Source organism: Dasypus novemcinctus, chromosome 11 (genome assembly GCF_030445035.2).
Source record: "Dasypus novemcinctus isolate mDasNov1 chromosome 11, mDasNov1.1.hap2, whole genome shotgun sequence".
Classification (NCBI taxonomy): Eukaryota; Metazoa; Chordata; class Mammalia; order Cingulata; family Dasypodidae; genus Dasypus; species Dasypus novemcinctus.
The window spans coordinates 10832305-10846813 of NC_080683.1; the positions used below are offsets into that span (position 1 = coordinate 10832305).

General features: G+C 41.3%; 1 protein-coding gene across 1 annotated transcript in view; it reads left to right on the forward strand.

The window, feature by feature from the left end:
• Positions 1-14509, forward strand: part of DNAH8 (dynein axonemal heavy chain 8) — a 467072-nt gene that overhangs the window by 101603 nt on the left and 350960 nt on the right. Inside the window, exons 6-8 of the mRNA XM_071218442.1 lie at positions 5297-5778; positions 5885-6019; positions 9257-9341. Coding sequence (XP_071074543.1) covers positions 5341-5778; positions 5885-6019; positions 9257-9341 — 658 coding nt within the window. The 5' untranslated portion in view covers positions 5297-5340. The remainder of the gene's footprint in view (positions 1-5296; positions 5779-5884; positions 6020-9256; positions 9342-14509) is intronic.

Genomic DNA, 14509 nt, shown 5'->3' on the forward strand with positions numbered 1-14509 from the left:
TGGGTCGTATTTCCTTATCCAGTGTCCCAGTCTGAATCTTTTGATAGGTGAGTTTAATCCGTTGACATTCAGTGTTATTACGTTTAGAGAGTTATTTATGGTAGCCATATTTTGGTTGGATTTGTGTTTGTTATATTTTGTTTGTATTATTTTATTTTCCCCTTCTATTTTTGTCTTTCTTGTTGCTTTTACACTCTCCTCCATCTCTGACTGTCCTGTTTTTTCCTTTCTTCCTGCAGAATTCCCTTAAGAATTTCTTGAAGGGGAGGTTTCTTGTTGATATACTCTTTCAGTTTCTGTTTATCTGTGAATATTTTGAACTCTCCATCATTTTTGAATGCTAGTTTAGCTGGATAGAGTATTCTTGGTTGGAGATTTTTTCCTTTAGTACCTTGACTATATCATACCACTGCCTTCTTGCCTCCATCGTTTCAGATGAGAAATCAGCACTTAATCTTATGGAGTTTCCCTTGTATGTGATGGTTTTCTTTTCTCTTGCTGCTTTTAGAATTTTTTCTTTGTCTTGAGCATTGGATAATTTGACAAGTATATGTCTTGGGGTGGGCCTGTTGGGGTTTATGACCAGTGGAGTGCGCTGTGCTTCTTGGATATGTACATCTGTCTCTTTCAGTAGATTTGGGAAGTTTTCATTCATTATTTCCTGCAACACTCCTTCTGACCCCTTTCCCTTCTCTTCTCCTTCTGGAATGCCTATAATACGTATGTTTGAGCGTTTTGCGTTATCATTCAGGTCCCTAAGTCCTATCTGGATTTTTTCTACCTTTTTATTGACCACTTCTACTATCTGTTTGATTTCCAATGCACTGTCTTCCACATCACTAATTCTCTCCTCTGCCTCTTCTAGTCTGCTGGTATTTGCTGCAAGTGTATTTTTGATTTCTTGAATTGTGGTGTTCATTTCCATCATATCTGTTATTTTTTTGCGCATGTCTGCAATTTCCCCTCCAAGTGTTGTCTTCACGCTGTTAACCTCTTTCATTACTTCGTCAAATTTGTCGGTGATAAATGTTCTGAGATCTTTCATTGCTTGTGCGAAGTCCTGCCCCCCTTCCTGATTTTCAGTTTGTTGATTGGATTCAGCCATGTTTCCCTGATTACTGGTTTGGTTTGTAGATTTTTGTTGCTGTCTTGTCAGCATTTTTTCTTGACGGGTTTTATCAGTTCCTTAGCTTCTTTATCTAGTCTTGGAGATTAATTAGCTGTTGTTTTGCGTAAGTGTTATATCTTCTCTTTGTCACTTTGTTCTTCTTATTCCAATTTCTTATTGCTAGTTAAGCTCACTTTAAAGGAAAGTATTAGTGCTGGGGAAAGTCAATTGTGTAAGGAAGGAAAAAGTGTGAAGTAGTATTGGTGATATATGTTTACAAAGCAACAATATGAGTTCTGGGAGGATGGAGGTTAGATCATGTAAATTGTGTAGAGTTATAGTAGTAGGAAAGTACCTATAATGAGGTAGACGACTGAATATGGGAGGAATGTGGTACGTACTAAGAGGCTATTGTTTTCGTGAGAGAGGGAAAGAGAAAAGAAAGGTAATAGTTTCAGGGACGAATACCAGATGGAAAACTAAACAAAGGTATTAGAAATTAAGAGTTAGACACTTTGTGGATCAAAGAAAGGGAGATGGAATATAGGAGAGATAGCAGATGGTGGAGGATATCAAGTTGTAGGGGAAAGGGGATAGTGTAGATAGGCTAAATCTATTCACAGAGAAATGAGGCAGTGGAGGGTGAGGAAACCCAGCAAATGTGAGGTATTTCCTGTAGGACCTATTGTATTGTTAAGGTAAAATAGTATAAGAAGAATATTGGGGACAAGAAAGAGAGGATTGAAAAAAAAAAAAAAAGAACAACAAGAACAACAACAACAACAGAAAATTAAAAAAAAAAAAAAAAAACCAAAGAACAGAAACCCCGCCGCCAGGCTCTGCTGGGCTCAGCTGGGCTCCGGTTCCCCGCCCGCCGCCCGCCGCGGCTCGGCTGGGCTCGGCTGGGCTCGGCCGGGCTCGGGTCCCCCGCCTGCCGCCCGCCGCGGCTCGGCTGGGCTCGGCCGGGCTCGGGTCCCCCGCCTGCCGCCCGCCGCGGCTCGGCTGGGCTCGGCTGGGCTCGGCTTCCCCTCCCGCCGCGGCTCGGCTGGGCTAGGCTGGGCTCGGCTTTCCCGCCCGCCGCCCGGCGCGGCGCAGCACGGCTCGGCTCTCCCGCTCGCCGCCCGGCACGGCCGGCGCGGCTGGGCTCGGCCGAGCTCAGCTGGGCTCGGCCCCCCCCGCCCGCCACGGCTCAGCGGGCTCAGCCGGACTCGGCTTCCCCGCCCACCGCCCGCCGCCGCGGCACAGCGCGGCTCAGCTCTCCCTCCCGCCGCCCGCAGTGGTGCTAGCTGCCTCGGCTCCGCCTACCCAAGGAGAGAGTCCTCCACACGTAGCTGGGATCTCCGTGTATATTTCACAGATGGATCCTCTCTGTTACCTTCCCTCCAAATCGATGTCCAGACACCTCCGGACCAGGAAAAATCCCGAAACAGCCGGTCCCAAAGAGTCTCCGACGCCTCCCAGCCGATTCCCCCCAGGAGCTAGTAACCGGGAAGTTCACTCAGCCGCCATCTTGCCTCCCCCTCCTGAAAAGTCCCAAATTGTATCTTATAGACCAGTCCTTTCCGTTACCTTCCCACCAAATCGATGTCCAGACACTTCCTGCCCTGAAAAAATCCTGAAAAAGCCTGGTCCCGGAGAACCTCCAGCGGTGCCCAGCTGCCTCTTCCCAGGAGAGACGGCAAGGCAAGCTCACTCAGCCACCATCTTGCCGGAAGTGTTGTAGAAAGTTTTGAAATCAGGAAGTGCGAGGCCTCCAACTGGTTATTTATTTATTATAAATAATGCTTCAATAAACATTGATCATTTTTTTATAAAGGAAATGAAGCCCCATCATCCTACCAGAACATAAATGTTGAAAGGTGAAATAAAGTTTATTAATGTTAGTTTTATTAGTGTAAATACTTTTAATATTAGAAAAATTGTTCAAAAGATTAGCTGGATTATACATATACATAGATGCAGATTTTTTCACATTATTTCATTGCACACAATGAGAAACTAAAAGTTTTGAGCAAATTTTTATGCAGAGATAAGCTTGCAATTAGTGATGAATTTAGTGATTGTATAACTGGATGCTACAATTTTCCATGAATTTGCCATACATTGAACAATTAAAAGAAAAAGGATATACAAGGTGGCAGAGAGATGAATTTTATTCATTACATCACTAGATTCTTTCCTGTAGTGCTCAGTTCTCTTCTATGCTAAAGAAACAAACATAATACAAACAAACAAACAAAATCATCCTCAAGTCTTCTTTCCCCTTGAACTTTTTCAGTGTATCCCCTGCTTCTCCATCATTGCGGAACTTCTTGAAAGAATAGTCTTCACTCTATCTCTACTACAACAGCCCTTGATTACTCCCTATTTCCTTTTAACTGGGCTCATACTTTCACCACTCTCCTGAACATCTCTGGCTTTCCATCCATTGGCCTTTTATCCGTTCTCCTCCTCAAGCTCTCTGTAATATACATCACTCTTGACCATCCCCTTCTTCTTAAAATGCTTCTAGCTTCTGGAGCACCATTCTCCTCATTTGGTTGCTAAGTCTCTGACTGCTCTAGCTTTCTTTCCCTTTCCACAAATTACTCCTTAAATCCATTTTATGGATTTGACTTTGTTCCTCCTGTCTTTACACTCTCTTCTGAACAATATTTTCTACTCTCATGTTTTATCTCTAGAGCAGGGGTAGCACACTATGGCTCTTGGGCCAAACCCAGTTTACTACTTGTTGCACAGCCTGTAAACTAAGAGTGGTTTTTACATTTTTTAAATGGTTGGGGAAAAAATAAAAATGAGACTATTTCATGACATGTGAAAATAATATGAAATTCAAATTTCAGGATCCATAAATAAAGTTTTATTGGAATACAGCTACAGCCATTCCCATTTATTTACATATTCTTTGTGGCTACTAGGTATTTCTGTCCTTGATATTTCTGTCCTTGTGCATGCCAACTAAGGCTATCAAAAACAAAAAACAGAAAACAACAACACTGAATTTCAGCTGTTTGTGGGCTGTTGGGAAGCTTGTAGAAGTTAGCTGTGGGGCGTAGTATTGTTTCTGTGTCATGTCTGCTCCCATCCCTCCACAAGAAACATCCTCTCAGTAAGGCCAGGTCTACACCATGCCCTCCTCAGAATTTCTCACTAGAAGTCCTGGGGGTGCAGATGTAGCACAGATGAGCTCCTCCTCCCAAATAAAAGTTCCTGGGTTCAATCCCTGGTACCTCCTAAAAAGATAAATGGCAAAAAAGAAATCCTCTTACTGTCTTTTCTTTTGAACTATCTGCTTTGTGCTTTGGACTTTAGTCTTCCATTCTCCAAGCATTTACTGTTATTCTAGTTTCTGATTTTAACCAGATCCTGAAAACATGTTTATTTTGATGGATGCTTCATTATTGTCATACAACATGATTTTTCTTTACTTGACATTTTTTCTAGCTCCACTAATGCCCCCTACATTTTTATGGTTATGTGTTTATGATAATTTCCACACTCCTTCATAATTAGTGTTTTTCTGATTAGGTAGGTTAAATTTATAACTGTATATAGTACCATTGTTTCAAAAAAATATTTACAATTACACTTCAGTGTGAACTTCATGTTTGGACTTGTGATATCCATCTTGGCTGCTAAGAGGATGTTTTCTGCTTTTGTGGGTTTTTTCTGTTATGTTCATATAGATGAGATGGCTGGAAAGTTGAGTGTCTCATGGGTGAAGTGTATAGTAGGTGAGAATTGATGATCACAAGGCATATTTTGTCCATGTTATTCTTTGGTTGGTCTCTTGGATGTTCAGTAGCTTGGTCGTTTATAATGCAGTGGTTCTCACTTTTTTTTTTTCTTTTTCCAGTCCTAACACACCTGAAGACCAGATGCATTCCCATCAATTGGAGTGGTTACTATGGCAGGGATGGGATGTGTGTGGGTGGAGGGGTGGCTCCCTAGGGTCATTTCATAATCAGAAGGCGCGTTTTGAAAAATCTGAGGAGTGTGTGTGTGCTTCCCCCCCCCATATATATATATCAACTGTCTAGTTTCTAAAGCTGTTTTCTTCATATATGTAACATATAGCAAAGGAAAAATCGATGATTTTGCTACCTGTTTAGCTTCAAGGGGAAGAATGAATTATAGATATAACACTCATTTATTGTGCAGTTTTAAAATAATATTCTACAATTCTAGGTTTTGAAGTTTAAGGTGTTCTTCAGGAAGAAAGGACAGAAAACATGAATACTGAAGACGGTGATCCAGTCCCCCTGGAAGAAGAGGCTCCTCCCTCGACCGCTGGGGCATCCCCGCCCCCTCCGGCAGAAGAGGCCCCGCCCCCTCCTGGGGACGAGCCCCCAGCTCCACTGGGACATGCTGCCTCGCGCCCTCTGGGAGAGGAGCAACTGGGGGTCTTCCCAGAAGGTTCTGTCTCTCCTTCCATGGAAGGTATTTCTTCTCCTGCAAGTAAAGACCCAAATCACATTCCTTCTGATGAAAGGATAATTCTCCCAGAGGATGATGAGCCGGATCCAAATAGAACTCGACCTCGGCTTACACCCCGGCAGGCTCAATCGGTGATTTCTGAAGTGTTTTCCCAGTCTTCCCGTAGGTCATCCAAATATCGCAGGAGTATGAGTGGCATTCCAAATCTACAGGAAACATTAAAAGAGAAACAGGTTTTGCTTATAACTTTTTTTGTATATATCACTTTTATTTCAAATGAAAGATTTTAGTGGTTTTTTTCTTTATAATTAAAATTTTTACACATTTTTCATTCTTTAGGCAAGATTTAGAGAGGCAAGGGAAGGCCGAAAACAGAAAATTGACCCTTCATACAAATATATCTTTGAAATTCTAGCAGAAAAACTTGGCCTGGACTTACTAACTGTTGAAGAATTAATTTTGGACTGTCCATCTGTAAGTCTAAGTCATCATTACTTTTTTTAAATTTAAAGATTTATTTATCTCTCCCCATCCCCTTGTTGTTTGCACTTGCTGTGTCTCTTCATCTTTGTTTCTTTGGAAGGCACGGGGTACAGGACCACCCGATGTTGGGACCCTCCAATATGGGAGGGGGGCACCTAATCATTTAAGCCACCTCCATTCCTTGCTTTGTTTTGTCTCTCATTATGTTTTTTCCTCTTGTGCCTCTTGTTGCATCATCTTGTTGTATCAGCTTGCTGTGCCTGCCCACCACGCCAGCTCTTTGACCTCCCTAGGAGGCACCAGGAACTGAACCATGGACCTCCTGGGTGGTAGGCAGGAGCCCAATCACTTGAGCCACATCTGCTTTCCCATCATTACTTTTTAATTCTTCTTTAGGAAGCAATTGATTTAAGAAACTAGAGTAATTTTTGTGAGAAAGAATGGAACATTTAGAAAGGGAAGATTGTAATTTACTAACTATAGAAGAAGATTTATATCATAATATTTTAGCCCATTGAATGATATTTCTCATTAGGGCCACTATTGTAAAGGAAGTAGAGTTAGAAACTAGAATTGAGCTAAAACCCTAACTCAGAATGTTTTCAGAAGTTGGAGAGATAGTCAAGCACAGATAGAGTGATATTTTAAAAGTACAGGTTATACAAACTACATATGCAAATTATTTGGATAGAAAAACAAAGTGCATGAATATGAGCTAGGGAACCTTGCTATATGAATATAGCAGAAAATAATGAGGTGATTATAGATGCAGTTACCATATGTCTTAGTGTGCCAGGGACTGTCCTAGGTTGTACCTATTGTCCCAGCAAAATTATTCACAGTGCCTCTAATCACTCCCAACGGTGCTCCAGTTTTGGATGATGTATGTACAGGGCCACCCTAATTACAATGATATATGATGAACTGTGGGTTTCATGGCAGCTCTCAGAAGCAGTGCCATAGATTCCCTCTTGATAGCTCTGATTCTAAATTTATTTTCCTTGAAACTACCACTAGCTACTGGATAATTGGCATCAAGGTTGGTGGCCAGGTGAGTAAGAAGATGGAACAAGGAACCAGGGGTGACATGGTTTGGTGTGGTGGATCAGGAAACTGGGTTTATGGAATAGAATTCCTTTATATGTGCAATTCAGGGTAAAAGCAGTTCAAGGGCACCACAAAAGGGTAGACAATAGAGGATGCGACAGTTATTTTGTTTGCCTCCAGATCCATTCTCTACTCTCCTCTGTCTTACTCTGTGCCCTAGAATGCTGACTTTTATGAATTCCGCCACCTGGGCTCTTTTGCCCACTGGCTTTCAGTTGGCTCAGCACTGGGAAGTACCAGCAGGTGATTGGAGGGCAGAGGGGAGAAGGCTCATTGCTGCCTACTTGGCCATGGTTGTGTCTGTCCATAACTACAGCTCTGCTCAAGCAGTCCCTCTCTTGAACTCCAGCTCTCTACCTGGTTTCACGTTTAGAGTTCTTTGCCCCTACCCTCTGGAGCCTTGGGACATCTTGGCTTTTGTTTGTTGCTAGGCCTGATGTTGCAGTAGTGTTACAGCTTCCCTTAACTCTGCTCAGGTCTCTAGAAGTAGCCTCTTTCTAATGAAGTTTCTTCAAAAATCCCAGGTATGTGTGGCTCCTATTCTTGCTTGGACCCTGAACTATAGAGGTGGCTTCTACTGCATTGGCAATTTTTGCCACTTCCCATTTTTCTATTCCCATCATTGCAACACTGCTTAATACGGTCATAGATGTTATGACCGTATAAAGCTTAATTGACAGTGTTTTCCAAAGTCAAGGCAGTGGCAGTATGGTTGTGTGGAAAGATCTAGAGGCTAAAGGCTTGGCTTCAAACCTGAGCTCTGCAGTTGTGGTGGTGTGTCTTTGGGTCTTTCACTAAATTAATTTTAACATTAGTTTTCTCTTCTGCAAGAGGGATATAATATACCTGCACTCCCTACTACCTAGTTCAGGTTCATGGTGAAACTCAGATGAACTATTAGTGAAATGTTACATTATATAAAATAATTTTTCAATCAGAGTCAGGATTTTGGCCCAGGACACCATTTACTTTAAGGGTCTTCAGGACTTTCAGTGTCTCTAAAATCAAGGAGTCATTTTATTTGATATTTTAATGTCTTTGTAAAAAATCATAGTCATATGCGCTAGTGTTGAGAATTTGTAGGCTTTCAAAACTGACGGATCAGAAAAGTCAGATACAATAAGAAGATACAGAATTGGGCAAGATTAGTTGTGCTGACAGCTTTTAAATGTTAGGTTTATGGGAGAGAGTTGAGTTTCTGTGGGGAATGGAAGAGTAGGTAAGTAAGAGTGAGAGTTCTGTATGCCTCTGTGGTCCTTTTCATCTCCAAGAGTTGTAGTTCTCTAACACAGTCCCCAGAGCAGCAATCAGCATCATCCAAAACCTGTTAGAAATGCAGAGCCCTCCAGGTGATTCTGATGTACACTGGAGTTTGGGTGTACACACCCTAGGGGGAGTGGCTTTGCTAGACCTGGGATACTTTCCCAAGTGGTAAGTGAAGAGAACCCCACTGTCCAAGAGAGATACTTCTGTATGGAATCAGTGGGACTGGGTGAAGGGGATACAGTAACTTTGTATTTCCCATATGATGTGTGAGGGCATTCGTTTATATGGCCTATTTAGTTTCCTACTTAATTAAGATTTTTATACTTAATCATAAGTAATTGAATAAAAGCTGCATGCTCATAAATATGAAAGAAATTTCTTATAATAATTTGTTTTTATATTAGTTTGACTGCAATGTGGGTCAAATTACAATTGGTGAAAACATAATTATATAAATAATTTGTCATACAAAACAGTTAATATAGTGAGTTTTCTATCTGCCAAGTCAGATTTTAAGAATAGTTTCTCAATAATAATTCCTTGTATTTAGCTCCAATGGCACTCACTCATCTATCCCTTGAAGACTGTGTGAGGCAGGATCAGAATAAATAGCTGCCCAAAATGAGATATGTAGATTATCAAGGTAGATTTAGAGATAAAATTCACCCTACCTTCCAGTCTTGCCTCTGACTCTTTTTCTCTGTATACCTTGAATAAACTCTTTGAGCCTCATTTTCTTCATTTACAAAATGGTGGGAATTAAGGTATATAAAATGCCTAGCACATGGCTTGGTTCATTTTATTGTAGCTCTCTAATTCATTTTATTGATCATAATTTTCTCTTTTATTTACTAGCTGGATTCATTTGGTCTTTTTTTCATGAAAGATGGTTATAAGACACTGAGATTTTTTTACCAGGAAGGAGAAGTACCTGGTATAGGTAAGGATGTTTTACAAAGGTAATGTGCTAGCTATTAGTTAATAAATGTTAAAATGTAGCATATTTTTCTTTTATGTAGAAAATGTTATATTCATAAAGAAAATTTTAACAGAAGCTTGTGTGTAAAGATATGTCTTAAGAACAGTTAATTTTCAGCCCAAATATATATTTCTGACATTACTATAATGATTTAAAGAAAACATCCTTATAGAAATCATTAACCTCTACTGGGCTATACATAATCACTAAAATTTAATTGCATTTTCTAAGACACAGACGGAACCATTTTTAGAATAAATTTGTTTTTAGAGAAGTTTTAGATTACAGAAAAATTATATCAAAAGTATAGAGGATTCCCATATAACCCACCCTTCCCTCTCTCACATTTTCCCCTATTAACATTTTACATTAGTGTGGTACATCTGTTACAATGATGAACCATTATTGAAGCATTGCTGCTAGCCAAGATCTGTGGTTTACATTATGGTTTACACTTTGCACTGTAAAGTATTGTTAAACCATTTTTCAATACATATTTTTAAATGGTTAGAAATAGTAATGAAATCACTCCAGAGCCCAGCAGCTTCACTCTGTTGTCCTGGGGCAGCATCTTGTGCCTACTGCCGCTGTCAATTGGTATATCCAGCTTTCTCTGCTGTTGATGTTATTCCTAAATAATTCCTAAATAATTACTAGGTTTGACGAAGTTTTGTCTTAATAACTAGAGTACCTTGGCCATCCTTTTGGTTATAGGGTAATCCCAGGTCCCGTGGGTGTGAGCTCATTTGTAAATAAGGCCTTTAAAGATGTTTTTATTAGTTAAGATGTGGGCTCCTTTGTGAATCGGATCTTTGAAGATCCTATTTAGGCAAGGCCAAATTGAATCAGGGTGGACTTTCATCCATATGACTGCAGTCCTTAAAAACAAAGGAAATTTCGATGTAGTCAGTCAGTAAAAGCCAGAGGTCAGAAGAAGACAGAGAATGAAGCAGATCACCATGTGACAGAGGCAGAGCAGCACGCCAAGAAGCCCAAGGACAAGCTCGTACCAGAACTCTGTAGATTCTGGGAGAGAGATTGGCTTGTCGAGCCTCCCAAACCGTTGGCCAATAAATTCCTGTTGCTGAGGGATCTAAGCCCCCTCTCAATTTAGAGGTGGAGTGGGCATTGCCATCCCAGGGTACTCAGGATGGAGGAATAAAATATGGATTAAAGAGGATTTACTGGTATTCTACTATATAATTATTGTGACTCTAGCAATGGAAGAAATTATATCCTTGATGTGGAGACAGTGACCACTGGAGGTGCTGAAGTCAGGGAGAAGGAAAATGAGGTGTAAAGTGGGGGCGTTTTCAGGACTTGGAGTTGTCCTGAATGATATTGCAGGACAGATGCCGGATATTATATATCCTGCCATAACCCACTGAATGTACTGGGGGAGAGTGTAAACTACAACATAAACTATAATCCATGCAGTGTAGCAGTGCTCCAAAATGTACTCATCAAATGCAATGAATGTATCACACTAATGGAAGAAGTTGTTGATGTGGGAGGAGTGGGGTATATGGGAACCTCTTATATTTTTTAAGGTAACGTTGTGTGTGATCCATGTATCCTTAAAAAGAAAGATAATAAAAAAAAATTCCTGTTGCTTAAGCCAACCACTGTGTGGTATTAATATTTGTCATAGCAGCCCTGGCAAACTAAGACAGTTTCTGAGCCCTGAAGATTTACCTTTAATATGTCCTTCCTAATGGTTCTTTCTCACTTTCCTTCTCTGCTGCCTCAGGCTAGGCCCATATCTCATGCCTGTCCTAGTATTCCAGATTGAAAACCAGTATCTTTGCTCACAGATAACGCTCTCTGAAATCCATACCATTTATTCCTGCCCAGTAAATCTTTCATTGTCCTGCTATTTATTGGATTGGGTCCAAACCCCTCATTTATCCACTAAGACCCATCATAATCTGGATATGCAATACTTCTCTAGTCTAATCTGCTATTCTCCCAAATGGGAATGTGTTGCTGTCTTTAAACCAGTCTTTGCTGTTTTCTGGACATATGAGGCTTATTTCTGTACTCTTTGCTCTGCTCTCCTGACTCTCAGAAAGCCTTTCTTCTCTCCTTTCAGATCACCTCCTGCATTCTCTGTTCTTCATTTATTCCGCTATAAGTGCTTATTATCACTTTTATTTATTTACTTTTTAAAGATTTATTTTATTTATTTCTCTCCCCTTCCCCCCCACTCCCCCCTCCCCCCATTGTCTGCTCTCTGTGTCCATTCGCTGTGTGTTCTTCTGTGTCCACTTGCATTCTTGTCAGCGGCACCGAGAATCTGAGTCTCTTTTTGTTGCATCATCTTGCTGCATCAGCTCTCCATGTGTGTGGCACCACTTCTGGGCAGGCTGCACTTTTTTTGCACAGGATGGCTCTCCATGCAGGGTGTACTCCCTGTACGTGGGGCTCCCCTATGCGGGGGACACCCCCGCATGGCACGGCACTCCTTGCACACATCAGCACTGCATGTGGGCCAGCTCACCCTACAGGTCAGGACGCCCTTGGTTTGAACCCTGGACCTGCCATGTGGTAGGTGGATGCTCTATTTATTGAGCCAAATCTGCTTCCCTTTATTATCACTTTTATTTTTTATTTTTTTAAAGATTTATTTATTTATTTACTTCCCCCCCTCCCCCGGTTGTCTGTTCTCTGTGCCTATTTGCTGCGTCTTGTTTCTTTGTCCGCTTCTGTTGTGTCAGCGGCACGGGAAGTGTGGGCGATGCCATTCTGGGGAGGCTGCACTTTCTTTTGCGCTGGGCGGCTCTCCTTACAGGGCGCACTCCTTGCGCATGGGGCTCCCCTACGCAGGGGACGCCCCTGCTTGGCAGGGCACTCCTTGTGCGCATCAGCACTGCGCGTGGACCAGCTCCACATGGGTCCAGGAGGCCCGGGGTCTGAACCGCGGACCTCCCATGTGGTAGACGGACGCCCTAACAACTGGGCCAAGTCCATTTCCCTATTATCACTTTTAAAATGTGACTGGTATAATAAATTTTTTTCTTTGACCTTCTGCTTGCATTTAACAGTATAGCCTAGACATTTTTCTATGCCATTATATATATATGTACCTCATTTTAAAAAATGCTGCATATTATTCCATTGTCCTGCTGCATTGTGATGATTAAGAAATCATTTTTCTATTGCAGGGGTTCTTAACCTTTTTGTTCCATGGACCTCTTTTGCATGTCAAGTGAAAACCATGGCTCTCTTACTAAGTCCACACTTTCCTGTGTATTATTTAAAAACATATCACACCTGCACCAACATGTCCCTACAAGAAAAATGTTTTTTTGAATTTTAATTCAAGCTCACAGACCCCTTGTTAAGAACCCCTGTTCTATTGGGTCTATTGTCAGCTGTAAGTAATGGAAACCCTAGCCTTGGCTTAAACAATTAAGGGATCTCTTTCTCTCCTCAAAACAAGGTAGGTGGCCACTAAGAGTAGTTCAGCTGCTCAGCAATGCTGTCAAAAACCCAGCTCTTTCTGTCTTTCTGTTCTGCCATCCTTAGTATGTTGACTTTTTTTAATTTTAATTTTTATTCCCCTCCCCACCCCAGGTGGCTCCCACGTCTGTCTCCTTGTCTTCCTCAGGAGGCACTGGGAACCTGTGCACAGGGACTTTTCAAGTGGGAGGTGGACACCTAATCACTTGAGCCACATCTGCTCCAGCTTGTTGACTTTTGTGTTCACTTTTCCCCATATGCTTACGATGCAGCCCCAGATATCACATCCAAGTTCAAGGCATGTGGAAGAAAGGGCCTTGCTGGTCATACCCTTCCCCTGTATTAGGAAAGCCTGGGCTTCTCTTATGTTTATTGGCCAGAACTGTGTCACATGCTACCTAGGGGCAAGGGAGGCTGGGGAAGCTGTTGTCTCCCTGGAGATGTACTCATTGCTGAATGGAAAGAGTCAGGTTCTCTTAACAGGAAGAGGAGAAGCTATTAAGGGTAGGTTCCTTTCTGTGTCAACCTCCATAGTCATTTGGGCACTATATTACCATATGCTATTTATCAGGGTTCTTTGACTAGAAGCAACAGATACAGACTCTGGGTATTTCATAAAACTTAGAACTAGTCAAACATGCAGGCCTTGGAAAGGACAAGAATAGAGCATTTCCAGGAATTTCAAGGTAGTTTTTTTTAGCATTCGTCACTGAACTGACATCTCTCAAATCCATTTTTATCTCTGTGTATCTCCATTCAAGATTTACATTTTCGAAGTGTCTAATTTCACATGCCCACCACTGCGGGGCTGTGTGCCTGATGTCCTCCAGAATCGCAGGACAGGAGGAATTCCCCAAACCCAAAGGAAGGAAGGCTTGGCAGGCAAAACATTTTGGTTGCTTGTGTAATGACGTCTATTTTTTTTAATATTCAAAAAAATTTTATTGTGTTAACATAATATGCAACCCAGGCGTTCCCATTTTGACAACTTTCATGTGTACAATTCAGGGACATTAATTACATTTACAGTGTTTTGCTACCATCACCACCATCCATTACCAAAACATTTCATCACCCAAACCAAGACCTCTTTACCCACTGATCAATAACTCCCATTCCTCCTAACCCCCAGCCCCTGGCAACTTGTAATCTACTTCCTGTATCTATGAATTCTCTTGTTCTAGGTATTTCATAAAAGTGAAATCATACACTGTCCTTCCATATCTGGCTTAATTCATTCAACATGATGTCTTCAAGATTCATCCATGTTGTAGCATGTGTCAGAACAAATATTTGGTTGAGTCCCTGTTTTCACTTCTTTTGGGTATATACCCACAAGTAGAATTGCTGGTTCATATGGTAGTTCTAGGTTTAACTTTCCGAGGGACTGCCAAACTGTTTTCCACAGCAGCTGCACCATTTTACTTTCCACCAACAATATATGAGTGTTCCTTTTTGCTCTGTATACTTTCCAATGCTTGTTATTTTCCATTTAAAAAAAATAAGAGTCATCCTACTGGGTGTGAAGTGTTATCTTGTGGTTTTGTGATAGAGACTTTTAATTTCTTTTTTGTTTTATCATGTTTTAAGTTATTTATTATTATAAATAGGAAGGCTATTGCTTTCTGTATATTAATAATGCAACCAGCCATTTAAAGAATTCTCAT